The sequence below is a fragment of the Tamandua tetradactyla genome, chromosome 3 (assembly GCF_023851605.1).
Source record: "Tamandua tetradactyla isolate mTamTet1 chromosome 3, mTamTet1.pri, whole genome shotgun sequence".
In the NCBI taxonomy this organism is placed as follows: Eukaryota; Metazoa; Chordata; class Mammalia; order Pilosa; family Myrmecophagidae; genus Tamandua; species Tamandua tetradactyla.
The window spans coordinates 172,007,132-172,028,254 of record NC_135329.1 but is presented as its reverse complement, the minus strand read 5'-3'; the positions used below and the strand labels follow the sequence as shown (position 1 = coordinate 172,028,254).

Sequence of the window (21,123 nt, the reverse complement as noted above, 5' to 3'; positions counted from 1 at the left end):
ATATCTGCAACAATTGGAATTTATAGCTACCCAGAGTTTTTAGTCTGTTGCTAGGCTATTCCTGTGCTATCCCTAGGAAGTGAATTTGAGAAAAATATAAAACAATTATTTCTCTCATCTCTTGGGTAAGTCATTTGCTTTACCTAGTCATATTAGGAATATTGTTTTGTGTTTTAGTCTCCTGCTTCTTCTGCTCCATTCTTATACCTGCAACCTCCTGAGGTTATTTATCAGCCAGTGGAAATTGCACAAGATGGTGGATGTGTTCCTCCTCCACTATCTCTGATGGAGGCTTCAGTTCCAGAGGTATGTACTAGTAATTGATCTAAAACTACCTCATCTTAATATTTTTATTTTTATTTTATTTACAAAAAATTTTCAAGACCCTCATTAAGGTTGCTCCAAACATGATATACTCACATCTTTGTTATAAAAATTTTTTTAATACTTCATCTTAGACTTCATCATTAATTATTAGTTCAACTCATTCCCTAAATCAGCTGTTCATTCTACTAAACTAATCCTTGACTCCATCTCTTTCAAATAATAAGATCCCTGATGCTTCCCTTTTTTCAGGTTTTGTCTATCAATCTATATTGTTGTTAACATTCTGTCAATTAAAAGCATATAAAAAAATCTAAATTATTCCTATAAAAATGTAAATCAATTTTTTTTATAAACTGTAAATCTCATCTTCAGTCTTTGAATTATATTCCTAAAACATTACTAATAACTGTTCTGGGAACTTTGTATGGTATGCTTTAAATCAGTGTTGTGAAAGACTAGGAAATTAGCACATACCTCCTAATTTAAGTTCATTGTATTATTATTTTTATATTTCTAAGATTTATAACACTAAAATTCTGTTTTGGAATAGTAATTTTTTACAGTGAAATTTTAAGTCCTATACTATCAATACTTTTACCATTTTAATCTTACTTGACCTCTTAGAGATATTGGACATACTCCTTGAGACTCTTCCTACCTTTGGTTTCCATGAAACTGCTCTCTGTGGCAAGCCTTTTTTACCTCCTTTTATTCTCCTTTATAAGCTGATCTTTAGTTCCCCATGATCTCATATTTAGTTCTCTATTCTTTCACCCTCTGATGTTATCATTCATACCCGTATCTCTAGCCGCAGCCTCACAACTAAGTTTTAGACTTTGCTGTCCAAATCTGTACCCACCAACAAAATGTGGCTCTTGAGCAGTTGAAATGTAGCTAGTCCAAATTGAGATAGGCTGTAAATGCAAATTACCAGATTTTGAGGATGCCGTATGAAAAAATGTAAAATATCTTAACAATTTTATATTGATTATACTTTGGTAGTATTTTTAATTTATTGGTTTGTAGAAAATAAATTGTTCAAAATCAATTTCATCTTTTTTTTTACTTTTTTAAAGTGGCTACTGGGAAATTTTAAATTACATATGTGTCTTGCATTATATTTCTTTTGGGCAGTGCTGCTAGAGTCATCTATCTATCAAAAGTACACCTCTACTAGAAGTCCTACAAATACCACAAATTTGCTATGTCGTAAGCCTAACCCCTCTGCTCTAAGCCTCCTCTTTCCACCTCCAGCCCTCTCACACTCAGTTATACAAACATCAGACTTGCTTTTTCCTATATACCATATCTCAGTCAGTTGTACCACCATATGTTGGACATGCCATCTGTCTGTTGTTTTATGCCTAATCTTTTCAGCTGTCCCTTACTGTACAATCTTTTTTCTCACCATACCAAACAATTGGGGCATATCTCCCAAATGAGGTAGATTTTTACTTGCCTCTATACCTTTGTTCATACTGTTCCTTCTTCTCTTATTAGTTCTTCAGGTTCTCCACTAGGAAATTATCCCTAACCACCCTCTCCAACTTTCTTATGCTAAATCAAGTAGTTATTTTATTTTCTCCCATGCATCTATACATTTATTATGGAATTATGATAATTTTAACTACTTGTCTATTACTCTGATCAGATGGTAAGTTAATTGAAAATATTTTTTCATGTGTTTTTCTCCATTGTGTAGCAAAATGCCTAGTACATTGTAAATGCTGAACAAATATTTCGAGTTAATTAAATGAAAGATGATATACTTTTTTCTCCAACTTTTTTTGTACTAGCCATATTCTGATCATGGAGTTCAAGCAGCATATCACCAGGTTTATGCTCCAAGTGCCATTGCTTTGTCTGCACCAGTGATGCAGCCTGAACCAATTAAAGTAAGAAGTTTGTTTTGGTTCTCTGTTTGCTTATCTTCAGTCATATTTCCAGTTTTCTAAATTTCTCTTCTGAAAGGAACAGCTTTGGATATTTTTATCACATTTGAGATCAGAAGTACAGAATTAGCGCATTCTTTCATTTGAAGAAAATACAGTTCTAAATTAACTGTAATTCCTATTAGTGTTGAAGTTATGAACCATACATAATCAAATTTTTATTATCTTTGTTAATGGCATGTAACATTTATGGAAAAATGAATATGGCTAATGATCTATTCATTTGAGAATTGTGTTTGTATTTCCTAAATAAAATCCAGACCAAAGAGTGGCAATGTAATTTGATCCATGCATGTATTCAGTATAATTTGACTATTTGCTCTGTGGTAGGGAATTTTGCTTATTCCCTTATAAACTAGTCTTTGAGGTCATCACTTTAAGGATTTGAACTCTATGTATCTCTAGTAGAGAAACACATATCAACTGTTGTGATGGTAATATGAATTTTACTTACAGAGTGCTTTGGTGAGAAAAGTAGGCATACTGTTTGTAATACGATGATGGAAATTAGCTCTCTTTCACGCTCAGATTTTGGATTTCTGACTATCCCATGTGTGAAGTCAGTACCAAGACAGTCTGTTTTAAGGAGACATCCCACTCTCACACATCCTCTTCACTCCTTGCTATTATCCACTGCCGTCACCAGTATATTGCAAACATGAAATAAAGCCATAATGTTGACCTAATGTCCAAAACTAGAGTGTTGCTAAACCTTATTTATAGAGAATTCATTTTTAGTATAGTGAGAAGATCTCTAATAACAGACTTCTTCTGATGTTAACATTTCCTCCACATTTACTTCTCTAGAAATAGCTGAAATGACTATGCCATATCAGATAGGTGCTCATGACATAAAGGTTATTTTCAGTACTGTTTAGTACATGTGTGTGTATGTAATACAAATAATTGCAGTTGTACAGCTTGAATGTTTCTAATAAAGGATGAATTGCTAGTAGAATAAGATAAATTTCCAAAAAGTGTTAAACATTCTTCAAGTTTAATTCCTCTAGTTTAAGATTATATGCTTATTGTCTACATTTCCTTTGAAATTGTAACCCTAGTGTAGGAAACAACAGAAACTGTACAGAGAAACAACTATCTTATTCTTTAATTTAGCCATGTAAAAATGTATACAGTTGACACAGGCTTGGGCCCAACGATGGAAAAAGAACCCCAGAACTGTTGTAACCTACAAGTCCCCTCCCCTTCCCCCTGTTCACTTTACCACTTTGTGGCATCTCCCTCCCTCCACCCTCTCCCATTCTGATAATCTGGTCATGACTAGCAGAGGCACAGCCAGATACAATGAGCAACTGCAGGCCAGCAAAGTTGGTCCTGCTAGGGGAATATGCAGTGGGGAAATCTAGCCTGGCATTACCTTTTGTCAAAGGGCACGTTCATGAATTCCAAGAGCGCACCATTTGAACAGCCTTCCTCACCCAATCCATTTGTCTAGGTGACAAGAAGCAATACCATATTTTGACCCCCATGTACTACAGGGGTACCCAAGCTGCAGGTATGGTTTATAACATTACTAATCAGGAAACCTTTGCCAAAGCAAAGTCTCGTATGATGGAACTATAGCACAGACCAGTCCTAGCATTGTTAATGCCCTGGTGGGGAACAAAGCTGACCTGGCTAACAAGTGCATAGTGAAATACAAAGAGGCCCAGGCATCTGCATATGATAACAACTTATTATTTATAGAGAATTCAGCCAAGACAGCTATGAATGTGAACAATCTCTTCCTGGAAATAGCTAAGAAGTTGCCAAAGAGTGATTTTGGAATCTGGGCATATTGCAGGCCGAAGACTGGGTGTGAATCTCCATGAGCAGTCCCACCAGAACAAGAGCCAATGTTTTAGCAATGGTGGGAGTTGCTAGCAGCAAACAAGTATGGAGCTGGTACTAGAGCTAAGAAATAACCTCCATCTCTACCCCTCAGGACACAGTCCCTATGGTAACAACACAGTGAGCCGTGGATCTCAAGGGCTGCCTCTTGACAGCTCTATCATGGCAATTTTTAATGCTTCAGCAACCAACACGAGGCATCTGTTGCCGCTGGCCTCCTACCCCCTCCCTCTGGGGCTTGGGAGTCAGATACACCCGGGACTTAGCTTCCAAAAGAAACTTTCTTCACTTTTAGTATAGGTTCAAGATAGAGACCTACTTATCTTTCCTCCTTCTTCCCAGTGTTCCTTATTTTTTCCAGAAAACACTTTGTCTCCTGCCCCTCCCCTTCTGCTTTTGGTCAACCCCTGCTCTTTATCCCCTTTTCCTCCTCTTCCTAGGATGAAAAAGTTGGTAAACCCAGGAACTAGGAATGAGGTCTCCATATGGGTTACATAAAGAGCCCTGGGGGAGGGAGAGTAAGACTTACCGCAGGAGGGAGTAAGGAAACATTTTGTTTTTGTTTGGTTTTTGGTTTTTGGTTGGAGTGTCTCATATTTGAAAACACTGCAATATCCATAAATTAGCCCTGTGGAGGGTGTATCTAGGTAGAGATGAGCACTAGGTTGGAGTCCTGTTGGGTTAGCTGACTGGGTGGGAGAGGGAAGGTGCAGAGTCATCTGTGGCTCTGGAACTTATCCAAGGCCTAGTTTCCCCTCACCCAAGCTCTTAGGTAGCTTCTCTCTGCCATGGTGGAGATGAGACCCCAGAATCATCCAAAGAAATTTCACTGGTTGCCTACCTTTTGGGGTCTGCTGTGATCTAATTGGAGGACCTCAGTTTCTGATACCCATCCTCTGATTTATACATATGCATTTTTTTTCTCTGGCCTTTAGAAGGCTTGAGCCCCAGTCACTGTATCCCTCGCAATTTGCACTTTAATTGATAATAGTTCAGTTGGAATACTTGTTTTATGGGGGGTTGACTGATTTACTCATCCTCCTACCTTCTTTTTTTTTTTCTTTTTTGCATGGGCAGGCACCGGGAATTGAACCCGGGTCTCCGGCTTGCAGGCGAGAATTCTGCCACTGAGCCACCGTTGCACCACCCCTCCTATCTTCTTTTTAATTAAATGGAATTTGAGGTATATATGAGTTTGGGGAAGGCTTTAGAGAACAGTACCAATGGCAGCTACTAAGTCCAGTCTCCACTACTAGCTTCCTCCAACTCTGATTCTTCACCCAACTTAGCTCTTGAGTAGAAGCTTGTCTTCCCTGAAGAATTAACTGAGCAACTGGGGATTAGTAGGCCAAGGTAGGGGAATGAGAAGGGGCCAGGCAAGAGAGAGGAGTTTTCTCTCCTTTTCCAGGGCTTACATTCAATTTGGTATCCATTACCATGTCTTATCTTTTCCTGTAAATAGTTGTGACCTTAATTCCCCTGTACAGTCTGTTCTATCCCCCACTTACCATCAGGCCTTATTTCCTTTCTCATTTGATAGTCTTCAGTTTAGTTCCCATTCCCACCCCCCATGTATCCAATTGTTTAATCCATATACCATTAGGGGCTCATACCACAGAAGCCTACTTGTGGTCCCCTTATATCATATCACCCCTTCCTGTGGACAGGAAATAGCAAGCACTAATGTTACCCCACAGCTGTCTCATATCATTAGAGTTCTTTGATCCTTTTTAGATTTCTGGCCTCTCTTCATCTCTCTCATCAGGTCTAGAATGTCTATGGAAAACCATCAAGGCAAGAGAGAACTCTAGGCTCCCTCTTGTTCCAGCCCAGAATTTTGGGAAAATTTGGGGAATAAAGATAGGAAAGGCCACAGTGACCCAAGCTTGGAACCTTTCTGCCCTTTTGACTTGCAGACTACCTTTTATTACAGAGCAGCTAAGAAACCCAGTTTAGCTTCTTCCACTTAGTCTTCAATTCTTTTCCTTTTCCAGAGACAGCTTTAGTTTCCATGGCCCTGAAACACACACACACATTTTTCCTTCCTTTCCCAGAACCTACTAGCCACTTCTCCCATCCCCCAAAGCATTCATTGTGTCTTTTTTAACAAGTGGAAGGGCTAGAATGATTCTCTTAAGTCTCTTAAAAATCAAGTTGAAGTTCTTTGTGTAATTTTTCCTATGGAATGGGAGCAAAGATATTTCATTGCTTTGGAGCTGGGAAACCTTTTCCCAGGATGCTTCTCCCTTCTCCTCCCCACCACCCCACTTTCCCCTTAATTACAGGATTGACCTTAGCTTCTAAGCCTATCTGCTACCTTCCCTCTTCTTCCTACTAGCTCTTCTACTTTCCTCTGATCTCTGTTGGGCTTTGGGAATCTTAGTTCGTTTCTCAGCTCTTAATTTTTCTCTTTTGCTCAGTTTTTTTAAAGGGGGGCAATGGTGTCTATTTTTTTCTTTTTCCTTTCTTCTAAGAAAGCATTTCCTTTTTTTTCCCTTTCTCCCTCTCACAACATAACAATCATAGTAACAGGATGCAACTGCGTGATTTAACAGTGTATTTAATGTAAGTAAAAAAGGAAAAAGAAATATGTACATATGTTGAACACAGATCATAACAGAAGCATGATAAATATCATCCTTCTTTCTGCATATATGCATAAAACTGGAATCTGAAGCCTCCTGCCCCTTGTATGTCTACAGAAAGGCTGCCAAGAGGAATGTTGTTCCTTTTATACTGACAGCTATTCATTTTAATGATTATACCACATATGGTTTACAGGCCAAAGGAGAACAACAGACTGCTTTTGATTTGGAGTTCATCTCTCTTATTAGGGATTATAAGAATTCTGGTTATTATACTGAAATACATCCTAGGGAATATTTTTGTCCTACCTGCCAAACTTAAGGATTAGAGAAGAGTTGAAGAACTAACTGTGATTAACTACCTTAGCTTAAGTACACAACAAGCACTCTGTAATATCATAGTTCATCACAACTAAGACACTGTGGATTGCAAGACACATCATTATTTTATGTATCATTTGAAAAGAAAAAACGCTGTCATCAATTATAAAACATATCCTGATTCAGAGGTTTTGAACTGTGAAGAGATATGTATCTCAGAATCAGTGCAATTTGGCATGTGTTACATTTAATTTAGAGATGAAGGCTCATTGGAAGATTCAAAGGAGAGACATAAAAAATCAGTATTTCTAATCCTCCTTTTCTTAAAGTTGAGGAAAAAGAGGAAATGTAAAGAATTTCACGGTCAAAACTAAATGACAGGACTGTTGTATAGAATTTTATATTTCTTGTTTTTATTTTTTAAGCTTCAGTGTCCTATGCATTTTATACTCGGTATTTTTCTTTAGTTCATTTGTTGGCCTTCAATAGATGATTTGGTGGCCCACTCAGGGACAGAAACTCCAGTATCACTTAGTTTACTACAACTATATTACTCTTTCGAAATGCTTTACTACAGATTTTACTATGATAAATTATTCATTTTTGTTTATACTACATGTTGATTATGACATGGAGATCTTAATACACAAATGTTATTAGGAGGCATTCTTTTCATAAAATGTATTAGGGTAGATAAAATATTAAAATATCAATGAATGACATTTGAAGCATTAGCTTTTATTCTCCCTTTGCAAATTATTATATAAGTTATTCATTGCTTTTCCTACACATATTGTGATGTATTATAAAATCTTGAAGAATCTTATGTGCCATTAGTTAGTTAATTCTATGAATCACATAAATAAGTCGCCCCTTGCATAGATAAATAAGTCACAGCTCATTCTTAGTAGTTGAACTTATCAGATATATTGAATAGTACATTTGAAAAATTATAAAGTCTTTTGGATACAAAAATTCATAAGATATTAACCTCACCCTCAAAATTACATTCAGCTCTGTTAATGCTTCTCTAATCCTTAAATTTGGCAGGTAGGACAAAAATATTCCCTAGGATGTATTTCAGTATAATAACCAGAATTCTTATAATCCCTAATAAGAGAGATGAACTCCAAATCAAAATTCTTCTTTTAGAATTATCAATGACTATTTCCTCAAACTTTGGCAAAACTCAGTGCCTGCATATACTTTTCATTGACGCTAACAGGACCTTGGTTAAATTTTTATTTTGTTTTGTTCTGGAAAGAAGTAAAAGGAATAATGAGAAAAATGTAGATAGATCTTATCTAGGATATCATATTGAATTTTGATGTACATTAAAAACCATTTGCGTGAAATCAGAGGCACCAGTTTTCAGTTTTGAAATGTAATAAAAGCTATTAAGGTACCTAGTTTCCAAAATGTTGACAATTGATTTCTCATGTTTAGTGGCATAATTAGTTGAGGATGTACCCCATATTGAAAACAAAACATTGAAGTTCTACGAATAATTTTTCCCATTAGTCCATCACAGCTATTAAAATTATGACAGTCTTTTCTTTATGGTCCTATCTTCTTAGGAAGGGAATATGATACATGTTTGAAAGTTTTTGCTTTCCACGTAAATAGTATTTCATATCACTGCATTGTTAATTTCATCATCTTACCACATATTAAGTAGTAGGATATCTCGTGTCAATCAAATTCTCTAAAAGATGTAGAGAATTACATTTTTAATTAAATTCAGAATTTGACTTTCTTAAGAAAATAAGTAGGACTGCTTCTTGTTGACTTTGGTTTCCTGATTGTTAATGGTATTACAGAATAATCGCTGTTCCAATCAAACATTTCATCTTTGAGTTTAAGGAAAAGAAATACTGCATTGAGTTTTAAAGTTAATCTGGTTCAAAGACCTGCCAAAGAATATGTGGACAGAAGTGTGTTATGATATAATTTATTCCCTTTATAATTCTCTGTATTTTATTTTATGTATTTAAAAATATTATTCTGAGAAGAGGTCCACAAGCTTCACTTAGACTGCCATTAAAGAGGGTGTGGTGTGTGCACACACAAAAACAGTTAAGAACCTCAGTGTTAGTAATTTTCTTTGACCTATGACAACTTTTACAAGGAGAACTGCCTTTAGCTTATATGTTCCTAATTCTAAGAGAGCCTTTCAGTTTTGCACGCTGGTTGAAGTTATTCAAACTAGGTAAGTACTAACTAGATAGCAGGTTGATGGGGAATAATAACCAGATAAAACAAATATAGCTTACCACACTAAGTAAACAAATACAATTCTCCACAACAAAAAGTCTAATAAATGTAGCTTTCCCTGACAAACACTAATAACCTCAAGGTTAATAAGTCAAGTCCTTGGAAGTATTAAAAGCATACTTTCAATATTACAACAGGAAAGCTCTTTGTGCTTTTGGTAAACAGACTTGAAACTCAACTTTCTGATGGTAAGACATAGAATAAGTATAGATTTAATTTAATCATGTTGACTAGTGCATGAATATTCATTTATCTTATGTGTCTAACCTTGTAGATCTAGTTAACCCTGTGCTTTATAGTATCAGTAGCTTCTTAATTCCTTTTAAGGTTTCTGTTAAACTCATAATATCTGTTTTTAACTTTCATTTTAATCCAGGTTGAATCCAATATGTTTGAGGCAGGTAATTTATTTCCACCTTTGCTCTTAAGGCCATCTTATTAAAGTTTTCTTTTATAGAATTTCAGAAGATCTCAGCTCAAAAATTTCTTTCTTAGCCTGAATATGTTAATCCAGAGATTGACAGACTTTTTCTATGAAGGGCCAGATAGTAACTATTTAAAGCTCTGCAGGCCACATGGTCTCAATCTCAACTACTCAACTCTGCCATTGTAGCATGACTGTAGCCACAGACAAGATATAAACAACCGAATGTGACTGTGTTCCAGTAAAACTTTATTTACAAAAACAAGTGATGCAACTATGTGATGATATTGTAAGCCATTGGATGTACACTGTGGATGGACTGTATGTGTGGGAAGATTTCCCAATAAAAATATTTTTTTTTTAAAAACTGATAGGTGGCGGGCCGCGGTGGCTCAGCGGGCAAGAGTGCTTGCCTGCCATGCCGGAGGACCCCGGTTCGATTCCCGGCCCCAGCCCATGTAAAAAACAAACAAACAAACAAAATATAATAAAATAAGAAAATGTTTAAAGATGTTTCCCTTTCTTCCTCCCTTCCTTCCTTCCATCCTTCCTTCCTTCTCTGTCTTTCTTTCTTTCCTTCCCTTCCTCCCTCTCTCTTAAAAAAAAAAAAAAAAAAAACTGATAGGTGATAGGCGAGATTTGGCTTACAGCTGTATTTCCATTTTTAATTATTTTTTCATATATTTTAGCCTAACATATATTATCTAATGCTGGACTGTTAATATTTATATCTGCTATAAGTTTTTACTAGCCAAAACATTGATTCAATGTGGGGTGGTAAATGAAAGGTAAATTGAGATATTTATTAATTACTATTTAAGAATATGTATTTATTGATACAGCACTATGAGTAGATTTTGTATTTCTTTTGAGATGAAATCTATCTCATTGTCTTACACATTTTAATTGTATAGCCAGTTCTGTGTTTCCATTCTTAGTTTGAGTACTTATTACCTTGCATTGTGCCTCTTTCTTTCCTTTCAATTGGATATTCTTTTTTCCTTTTACCCAGTCTTTTTTTTTCTTCTTAGCACCCCTACTCCTTGAATTGACACCTTATTTTTCATAATATACAATCTACTCATCAAACCTTTATCCCTTACAGAATCCTAAGTATTTTTGGATAGCATCTTCTCCTACTTTGAAGATGCAAAATGAGAGCAAGTGGATGGACCTTTAAAACATTTTTTTTTGTAAAATATAACATATATGCAGAAAGGTGGTAAACTTCGAAGTACAGTTTAACGAGTAGTTATAGGGCAAATTTCAAAGTGTGGTATGGGCCACAAGTTCCACAATTTCAGGTGTTTCCTTCTAGCTGTTCTAATATACTAGAGACTAACAAATACCACTATAATGATTCAGTAGTCACAATCAGTTTTTAAATCTTCTCTGTTAAAACTCTATCCTCTCATTTACTCTTTCTCCAATCTTCAGGGATATTTGGGCAATGACATTCTAACTTCTTCATGTTAAAAGAGGGTGTCAACATTATAGGATAGGGGGGTGTAACTAGATGACATTTTTGAGAGACAAATGCCTCTGGGTTTCAGGGCTTGTCTGGCATAGGAACAATCTGGAGATTTTAAGTTTCTGAAAAATAAACTTAGTGAAACCTTTATAGAGCCTCAGAACACTGGGTATTCTTTAGGGTTTTCAGGAATACTGTTAGTGCTTGGCATATCTTGGCAATTTGCAATATCTAGCTGAAGCTTGCATAAGAGTAACCTCCAGAATAGCTCTTGACTCTGATTTCAATTAGAGTTACATTTTATGTACTCTACATTATATTTTGTTACATTTCTTTTCCCCCTTTTGGTCAGGAAGGCATTGTTGATCCCATGATGCCAGGGCCAGGCTTATCCCTGGGAGTCATGTCCTATGTGGCCAGGGAGATTACATCCCTGCAAGTCATGTCCCACGTGGCGGGGGAGGGTAATGAATTTACATCAAGAATTGGATTGAGAGAGAGAAAGGCCACAACTGAGCAACAAAAGAGGTTCTCTGAAGTGACTCTTAGGCATAATTATACTTAGGCTTAGCTTCCCTGTTACAAAATAAGTTTCATAAGAGGAAGCTTCAAGATTGAGCACTTGGCCTTTAACTTGGGAGTCCCTAACGCTTGAGAAAATATCAAGAATGTCCCAAACGGGGAAGTTTAATAGTTCCACTTTTTTTCTCCAGTCCCTCAGGGAAATTTTCCAATACTTCTAAATTAGCTGCCCAACATACTCTGGAATGTTTCAGGGTATCACATTATGCTATTTAGAATTGCAAGATGTCATTCCCAGTTCTATGCGCCATGTGTTCAGGTTGTTTAAATGAACAGGGCAGAGAGGTGAAGTTAGACTGTGTGCTCAAGAAAATTTAAGTTTGGGACAAAAACATCTCTTCCTTTGGTAGGCAGATGGATTTTGTATTCCATACTTCATTAATAACATTTTAAATCTATCTCTGTTTTTGGAAGACATAAGAAAGAAGTCTAGGGATGTCCTTTTCATTTCGTTTGGAGATTATTGTTCTTTGGGATTAAAATTACTTGTCTAAGATGTATTGCCACGATTTGATAACTTCTTATTAACAAAATCTCAAGAGTCTTGTCCTAGTTCTTGTTTTCTTTGATTGTTTTTAATTCAACACTATCAACAAGCCATTCCTCAAATTTTATTAATTTTAGGATATGGCTCTCTTTCCTTGCATTCAATTTGCTCTTTCAGTACCTGTCTCAGAAATACTTTTTTTCCTCTTTTTATTAACTACTAATCAGGGGATGATTCTCTTTGCCCTCTATACACTGTCTCTCTAAGGGAGTTTTCCAGTTTTCTTCTGCATTTTAATAATGTTTAAATCTGACTCCAATGTTTTGATTCTCTTCCTAATTTAATCCTAAAACATCACCACCTGAATTGATGGTTTCCACCTCCTCAAACTGAAAATTGTGAATACCCAATTTCTTACATTTTATTTTTCAGACTCCTCACCTCTTATGCTGGTTTGAAAGGATGTATGTCCCCTAGGAAAGCCATGTTTTAATCTAAACCCCATTTCGTAAAGGCAGTATAATCCCTATTCAATACTGTGTGTTTGAAACTAATCAGATCATCTCCCTGAGATACAATTTAATCAAGAGTGGTTGTTAAACTGGATTAGGGGACGACTTGTCTCCACCTGTTTGGGTGGGTCTTTATAAGTTTCTGGAGTCCTATAAAAGAGGAAACATTTCAGAGAATGAGATTTGGAGAGAGCAGAGCAGAATGACATAGCCACGAGAAGCAGAAGTCCACCAGCCGGTGACCTTTGGAGATGAAGAAGGATAATGTCTCCCGGGGAACTTCATGAAACAGGAAGCCAGGAGAGAAAGCTAGCAGATGATGTCTTATTCGCCATGTGCCCTTCCAGCTGAGAGAAAAGCCCTGACTGTGTTCGCCTTCTCACTTGAGAGAGAAACCCTGAACTTCATCGGCCTTCTTGAACCAAGGTATCTTTCCCTGGATAGATGCCTTTGATTGGACATGTCTATAGACTTGTTTTAACTGGGACATTTTCTCAGCCTTAGAACTTTAAACTAGCAACTTATTAAATTCCCCTTGTTAAAAGCCATTCCATTTCTGGTATATTGCATTCCGACAGCTAGCAAACTAGAACAGATTTTGGTACTAGAGAATGGGGAGCTGCTGCTGCGGTTTGCAAATACCAAACATGTTGGAATGGTAAAATGAATAAAGGGAAGATTCTGGAAGAGTTGTGAAACGCTTGGTAGAGAAGGCTTAGAATGCTTTGAAGAGACTGTTGGTAGAAATGTGGACTCTAAAGACGCTTCTGATAAAGCCTTAGACAGAAATGAGGCGTGTGTTATTATAGACTGGAAGGAAGGTGATCCTTGTTTTAAAATAGCAGATAATCTGGCAAAATTAACTAGTGGCTTTGGCTAGAAGGCAGATTTTAAAAGCCATGAACTTGGATATTTAACAGAAGAGATCTCCAAATTAAATGTCAAAAGTGTAACCTGGTTTCTCCTCACAGCTTATAGTGAAATGCGACAGGAAAGAGATATGCTGAGAACTGAACTCTTAGGTACAAAGAAACCAGAAGTTGATGTTCTGGAGAATTCTGGGCTTCTTGAAAGGAAGACCCCAGAGAACAGCGCCCCACATGAGGACTTGACCAAATGTGGAACCGGTCAGCCATTTCAGAAGAATCCAGGATTCTACATGGAATTAATTCCAGGAAGGATTTGTAGAAACTCCTTATGTCTAATGGGCATGATCCAAGGCTACTGCATAGAAAGTCAACGAGAGTGCTGCGGGACCTGTATAAACAGAGCCATTGCCAATCCAGACTGGGTGCTTCAGAGAAGGGACACATTGGAGGAAAAATAACTTCAGAGGCAAAACCATGGAGGCTGAGGTCTGAAGTCAGAAAGCCTCAGGTCAGGAGAGCGGACCTACCCAAACCCGTGGAGAGGGTGAGTTTGCCTCAACAGCAGAGAGGATGGGCCTTACACCTCGTCGCAGTGGAAGAGTCATGCACCTCAGGCTTTGGAGGGAGTGAAGCACATTCCTTGAGGTTTGGGGGAGCCTAGCTGCCACCACATGAAGGAGTTGAGCATGTGCCCTGGAGATGGCAGAGAGCCCGGGTGCAGCCCCAATGCCTGGAGAGGGTGTGGCTGAAAAAAGTTGGTTTCCCCAATGTCCCCCAAGGTTGCATTAGAAGAGAGGCTGGCCTCTGCATAAGCCTTAGGAAAGGGTGGGACTGCCACTTTCTAAAGCCCCAGAGATAAATGACTCTCAGACTTTGAAATCTAATGGACTTTGCCCTGCAGGTTTTCAAAACTCTATGGGTCCAGTGACCCCTATGTTCTTTCCTCCCTATGGAAATGCATATATGTATCCCATGACTGTTCCTCCTTTGTATGTCGGCAGCAAATAATTTGTTATGAGTTTTCAAAGGTCCAGAGCAAATAGAGAAAATTTTGCCATAGAACTGTCCATGCCTTTAACTAACTTTGATGAGACTTTGTACTGATTTTAATCTTGTTTTACTCTTGTGTTTGAAATGTTACTGGGATGGTTTAAGGTTCTCTGATATTGTTATGGAATGAATGTATTTTGTATATGGGGAAAACATGTCTTTTTTAGGGTCCAGAGGGTGGAATGCTGGTTGGAAAGGATGTATGTCCCCTAGGAAAGCCATGTTTTAATCTAAACCCCATTTCATAAAGACAGTATAATCCCTATTCAATACTGTGTGTTTGAAACTAATCAGATCATCTCCCTGAGATACAATTTAATCAAGAGTGGTTGTTAAACTGGATTAGGGGACGACTTGTCTCCACCTGTTTGGGTGGGTCTTTATAAGTTTCTGGAGTCCTATAAAAGAGGAAACATTTCAGAGAATGAGATTTGGAGAGAGCAGAGCAGAATGACATAGCCACGAGAAGCAGAAGTCCATCAGCCAGCAACCTTTGGAGATGAAGAAGGATAATGTCTCCCGGGGAACTTCATGAAACAGGAAGCCAGGAGAGAAAGCTAGCAGATGATGTCTTATTCGTCATGTGCCCTTCCAGCTGAGAGAAAAGCCCTGACTGTGTTCGCCTTCTCACTTGAGAGAGAAACCCTGAACTTCATCGGCCTTCTTGAACCAAGGTATCTTTCCCTGGATGGATGCCTTTGATTGGACATTTCTATTGACTTGTTTTAACTGGAACATTTTCTCAGCCTTAGAACTTTAAACTAGCAACTTATTAAATTCCCCTTGTTAAAAGCCATTCCATTTCTGGTATATTGCATTCTGGTAGCTAGCAAACTAGAATACCTCTTATACTTGGCTTGTCCGTATTCTTTCTCCTCTAAAATCAAAATATTAGTAATTTCTCTGACTTATTTATGCTAACATGATCTACTTTATATTGTTTTGTGTCCCTTTTTCAGCTCAGTAACTTCCTAAAAATGAATTCATTTCTCTTTCCACTGCCAAATCCCTTCTCTAAGCCATTTGTTGCCTAATATGATTACTTATATTTCTTCAAGACTTTAACATCTTCAGTTTCCATCCTTTAGTCATGCATAAAATCTGAATTTGTTTTTTAATGTGAAATTAGTTTTTTTCTTATCATTGATATCAACTCTTATGCACATCCTTATCAAATTTCTTGCTATTAAATTTTGAAATCTTTAATTTTCCCTTGATCACCAAAACTTGCTCATGTGCAACTATTTATATGACTTTTCTTTGAGCTATAATGAAGTGAGCATTGTTCCTATTCTCTTTAGGCACACTGAGCCTTCAACTGAGCAATCCCTTATACATAGAACATTGTGACTTCACTTCTCTGTTTCTCCCAAGGGAACCAGAACATATTGGGTTACAACCAATAAACTATGGCTGGTAGTTGATTAGGCATGAATAGCTCTATATACCACAGTAGATTTTATTCATTCAGCAAATGATTATTGAGCACCTACAATGTGCTAACCAGTAATCTAGACACTAGGAGTATAGCAGTGATCAATATTAAATGTTATTAGACAATATTGAACAGGTCAGGGAAATACTTTACTGGTTCAGTCCAGTCTATAGAATTTAGCAGAGAGCAAGTTGAAACCCCTAGAACCATGAGATCCAACATGGTAACAACTAGCTAGCTACCTGAGGCTATTTTTGTTTTTAATTAATTAAAATAAAATTTAAAATTCTGTTCCTAAGTTGCATGAGTCATATTTTAAGAGCTAAATAGCCTTATGTGGTAAGTGGCTACCGTATTGCATGGTATAGCCATAAAACAGTTCCATCAACACACAAAGTTCTCTTAGACAGTGCTGCTCTAGAGATAATGGAACCAATATGGAAAATTTGGGGCCTATCAAAAACAAAAAATATGTTATAGGAAAATTTGGTCCCCTAAATAAGAAAGTGGCCTAGGCTCAATGTACCAAAAATATAATAGCAACTATTTGTTTCTTTGACCCAACTTTTCTTAACACACACACAAAAATCCCAGGGTAGCACAGGTATATAGAATTACTCTGAATTAGAAGGTATAGGTACCTATGTGCCTGTTCTTCCAGTGCCAACTTCAAGGGTTTCAAACAATAGCCTTCTGCCAAACTCTACTCCCCCTGTTAAAAAACAAGTTTTAAAACTCACCTAATAAAGTTTTAAAAAATAGAAGGAATGTTATAGCTCATTTATAATCTGTGCTGACCCGTTCCTCAGTTTTATATACTAAGTATTCATAGCGTAACATTAGACTTTAGATTATCTAATACAGATTGTGAACTCTCAGAGAGCAGGGACCATTCCGTTCTCGAGTCTTGGACCCCTCCTAGACCCTAGCCTTGCACATCATAACACTCTATAATAGTACCACATACTTTGCAAGTATTCATTAAATGTTGATGTTCATCTATTCTAATTTATACTCATTCTTTTTTTTTCCATTCACTCTCTCTGATCTTTATTTTCTTTCTCTTTATTTAACAGACAGTGTGGAGCATTCATTATTAAGACAATTGGGCAGCTCTAGTCCAGCTCAACTGATTTCTTATCCAATGATCCTTGTGTGGCCGAGATCCAGCTCCAACGAACCGGCTAGAAGCTGCCCGTTGTGAAACTTAGGGTTAGTTAATATCACACCATACTAATTTATTCCACCTATAAACTGTCTAAATTTGATGAAATTTGCCCTTTTAGCTGTTCTACAGAATTATTTAGGTTGATGTGGCATGTTGGTTTTTTAAATATGTATTAATCTAACTGTAGTGACATTTTCTATATCAGATGTTTTATCCATTCCATAAATAATAACCACATTGGGAATAGTGAGGTGTCTCATTTTCTCTGCTTTGTGTTCCTTATTTTCTTCACATACTTTTAGATGTTTTGTTTCCTGTTATTTGATATTTATTTTCATATTTAGGAAAAGAATAATTTCTAATAGATTTTTTTAAACTTTCATGCCTTTTAGCACATGAAATATTATTTAATCTTAAGGATTTTGTTTTAGCACTTTGCTTTGAAATTCTATTTCATCATTTAATATTCATCTGTCTGTAATACTGCCACTCCTTATTAATTTTGCCATGGTTTTCAGAATTCAAGTATTATTTGTACTTCCTTTTTTATAACACTTTCCAAGTATTAGAAATGCCATTAACATTATCAATAGTCTTGCCTTTTTATGCGACTAATTTTACTGTATTAAATTTTTTCTCCAGTGTTTGAGATAATACTGGAGCCTTCCTATAATCCATTTTGATACCAAATTTTATATATGGATCCCAACTAGTAGGATTTCTGATAAAAGAAAGGCTCTTCTCTGACATGATCACATAACATTGAGTAGTGTTCTTAGAATGCTTTAATCTTTTGACCTTTTTTAAATATTTTACTTTATATTAAATTGCATGTTAATTTTTAAAGGATAATTAATCATTTTCATAAAAAGCAAAACTATTTCTTATACCAAAGGCAAACTTTAAATTCTGATTCTAAAGCTAATTCTTGTTATAAAATCAGATGCTAGGGAAAAATTAATAGTTCAGAAGTTACAAAACAAATCATTGGGATTTTATTACTAAAATTTTTATAATAGTATTTTTAAAATCCTTTATATGCATTTGCAGTTCTTCTCTTAGGAACTGACTCTTTTTATGCCAAGCAAGCATTCTTGCCTGCCGAACCACCATGGCCCGCCCGGAACTGACTTCTTTTTAAGAGAGAGGAAGAAGAGCAATAAAAGTTGACCTTGGCCTAAAAAAATCTCTCTCTTCCCTTTCCATTTTCCCTAAATATATTCCGCATTCAGCCGCAGCAGCAGAAAACAATAGTTTTTCCAGTTGGTCAGGTAGGATATTTTCTTTTGAAACCATTATAAATATGTTTATTAATCAGATGGTTTCATGACAACATCATGAATGTATACTAGCAAGTAAGGAACCCATGTACCTTAATTATTTTCAGTTTTTAGAAATGTAAATAGTAAGTCCCATAGAGAAATTTCAAGTTTTTGTTCTGTAAATAAAAATTATTGACTACTGATGTTAGAAACCTTCCTTTAATAGCATTATCCTTGAGAACAACAAAGCTAATGTTTTGATTTTCAAAATGTTAAGCATGGTGCTAGACAATTCCTGGACTGTTAATAAAAATTAATGATGCATTATTGGATCAGGAATTTTCATAGTAATTGATACCCAAGTGCATTTCTTCCACAGAGCTATATAAATCATAACATACACACATATGTATGCACTGATACATGTACACTTTCTTAGACTTTAGCTTTATTTTAAGAAGCTAAACAAAATTTTGGCATTCATTAATAACCTGAATTCATAGAATATTATCCAACCTTTCTCATGTCCTAGTTTGATAGCCCAAAACATGTTTCTTCTGAAAATGAGAAAAGTTCTCCTTACACATACTAAGTGCTGCCCTTTTTTTCTGTTTTATAATACATCTTCTATAGATAATTTTTTAAAGTAAGCTTTTACTTACTTAGTACCCATTTTGAAAGGCCGCTGTAAAAGCATTAACTTGACGTTGACTTTGTGTTAGAATTCCTAAAAGATGGATAATACAAATAATAGTACATGTATCAAATTCACAAGGTAATAAGTTTGTAAACTATTTGCCCAAAATCTCTAATACAATCAGAGATAGAAAGATGGTAGCATATCGAAAGATTAAGGATCTTGGAAAATTAAGATTTTAACTTCCACTGTCAAATTATCTCATAGAATGGCTTAAGGAAAGGGTATGATTTAGTTCATAGAAGATTGTTTTTAAAATTTTACCCAAAATGGAAGTGCAGTATTTTCAAACAAATTTATATGTGATAACTCCCATATGTTGGACTGTGTTTCATGTATTCATGCCACATTTAACTATAGAATAATGAATTTGAATCATATGCACAAAAAAACTATTTGGGTCTTTTCTAGAAATAGTGCTTAAATAGTATTAAAAATATAGACTTCAAAGGTCTAGAAAGGACTTTATGTGAACATCAGTCCAAATTTGATATCATATTCAATATTCCCTATTGTCTTAAAAAGTGAATTTAAAATTTATTCTTAAGTCCACATTGACTTAAAAGGGGAAAAGGGCAAAATTTGCCAAAAGGTTAGATAAAAATAATATTCACAATTGTCACTGTTCCTTTCAGCTCTATGCATTGTTTTTATTGATGTATCTAAATCCCTAAATATGTAGTATCAATTTCAATCTTTTCCATGTGAATACCAACCTCTGATTACCAGCTGCATGGCTACTGTTTGTTAGACCTGCTGTGTGTTTTTGTCTTTTCGCTTTATATATTGTATAAATGTGCTAATATTTTCTGTATTCTTCTGGTTCCTCCCAGAAATGAAGTGCTATTTAAGATTACTTGTTTTATTTCATATTGTCATTATTTCATCTCTCCCTTCTGCGTGACATAACCCTTCTTCAGGTTTCCTTATACTAGTTTCATGGTTATCTTCATGTTACCCATCCTTCTGACCTATCAGGATCAGCAAATATAAAATAACAGGCTTAGGTTTCAAATCAGTGAACTAACATATTTGAGATTTCCAGGTTTGATCTTTTTAGGCATGCTGCTTAAAATAGTATCAATTAGTATAATGCCAAGTCAGATTATAGTGAAGTGAAGATAGGCTGTAATAGTAAAACACTATATTTAAGCTAGTGAGTGATACTATATAGACATGTAACTTATTTTTAAAACATGTGACTTAAAATTTTTTCCATTGATTTGTCAGTTTTTCTTATTTGATAATATATTTCTGAAGATTACTAGAAGCCAGTCCTTTGTTACTTCCTAATACTTTCGTTGTGTAATTTTTTTAGGAAAGCTAGTATGTTAACCTTAGTTTTGCATTTTTATCAAGGTTTGCACCCATAACATAAGCATCATTTGATATTTCCATCAAGGTGATACAGGTTATATACCTCTCTTTGGTGTACTTTTTTTCTTTTCCCTTTGGAAAAGAAAAGTGATGGTGCCAAGCGCACTACACATAGACACTAAAATGCTGCCCTTTCTCTGCTTCAAGAGTCTTCTCCTCAGTCTATTACTTAATGTTCTCTGTTCCTAATTAGAGAAAATTTTGGGGACTCTAGACCTTCACACTTCTTTGGGATGTACCTTCAAGGTTCAGGTATCTTCTTAGGCCTAAAGAGGGAAAATGTAGAAGCAAAGTCCTTTGAATTAAATTCTTACTTTTTTCTTCTCCATTTCTTCCTTTGTAGGATATAGACAGTAAAACAGATCTTTGAGACTTTTTTTCTTTCCTGGGGCAAGTAAAGTTTTGAGCAGATGGTAGTTTTTTTGTGTTGTTATTTTGGTTTTTTAGGGAGAATCAGGTTTCTGCCCTGAAGCATAAAG

The 21,123-nt window shown here is 35.9% G+C and overlaps 2 protein-coding genes and 1 pseudogene across 7 annotated transcripts in view; 2 read left to right on the top strand and 1 right to left on the bottom strand.

The window, feature by feature from the left end:
• Positions 1-21,123, top strand: part of BOLL (boule RNA binding protein) — an 84,167-nt gene that overhangs the window by 34,978 nt on the left and 28,066 nt on the right. For 3 of the 6 annotated variants that reach the window (XR_013172976.1, XM_077154568.1, XM_077154566.1), the window contains exons 9-10: positions 178-306; positions 2,124-2,222. Coding sequence is in view for 5 of the 6 variants with exons in the window: in XM_077154568.1 (XP_077010683.1) it covers positions 178-306; positions 2,124-2,222 (228 nt within the window). In the remaining variant the exon portion in view is untranslated. Of the gene's footprint in view, positions 1-177; positions 307-2,123; positions 2,223-9,767; positions 10,133-17,216; positions 17,331-21,123 lie in introns of those variants that run through there. The other 3 variants (XM_077154567.1, XM_077154565.1, XM_077154569.1) reach the window with 3 other exon arrangements.
• On the top strand, positions 2,278-6,922 carry LOC143677924 (ras-related protein Rab-5B pseudogene; annotated as a pseudogene).
• The window catches only part of MARS2 (methionyl-tRNA synthetase 2, mitochondrial), a 33,841-nt gene continuing 31,961 nt past the window's right edge, over positions 19,244-21,123 (bottom strand). Inside the window, exon 5 of the mRNA XM_077154557.1 lies at positions 19,244-19,297. The gene's annotated coding sequence lies outside the window, so the exon portion shown is untranslated. The remainder of the gene's footprint in view (positions 19,298-21,123) is intronic.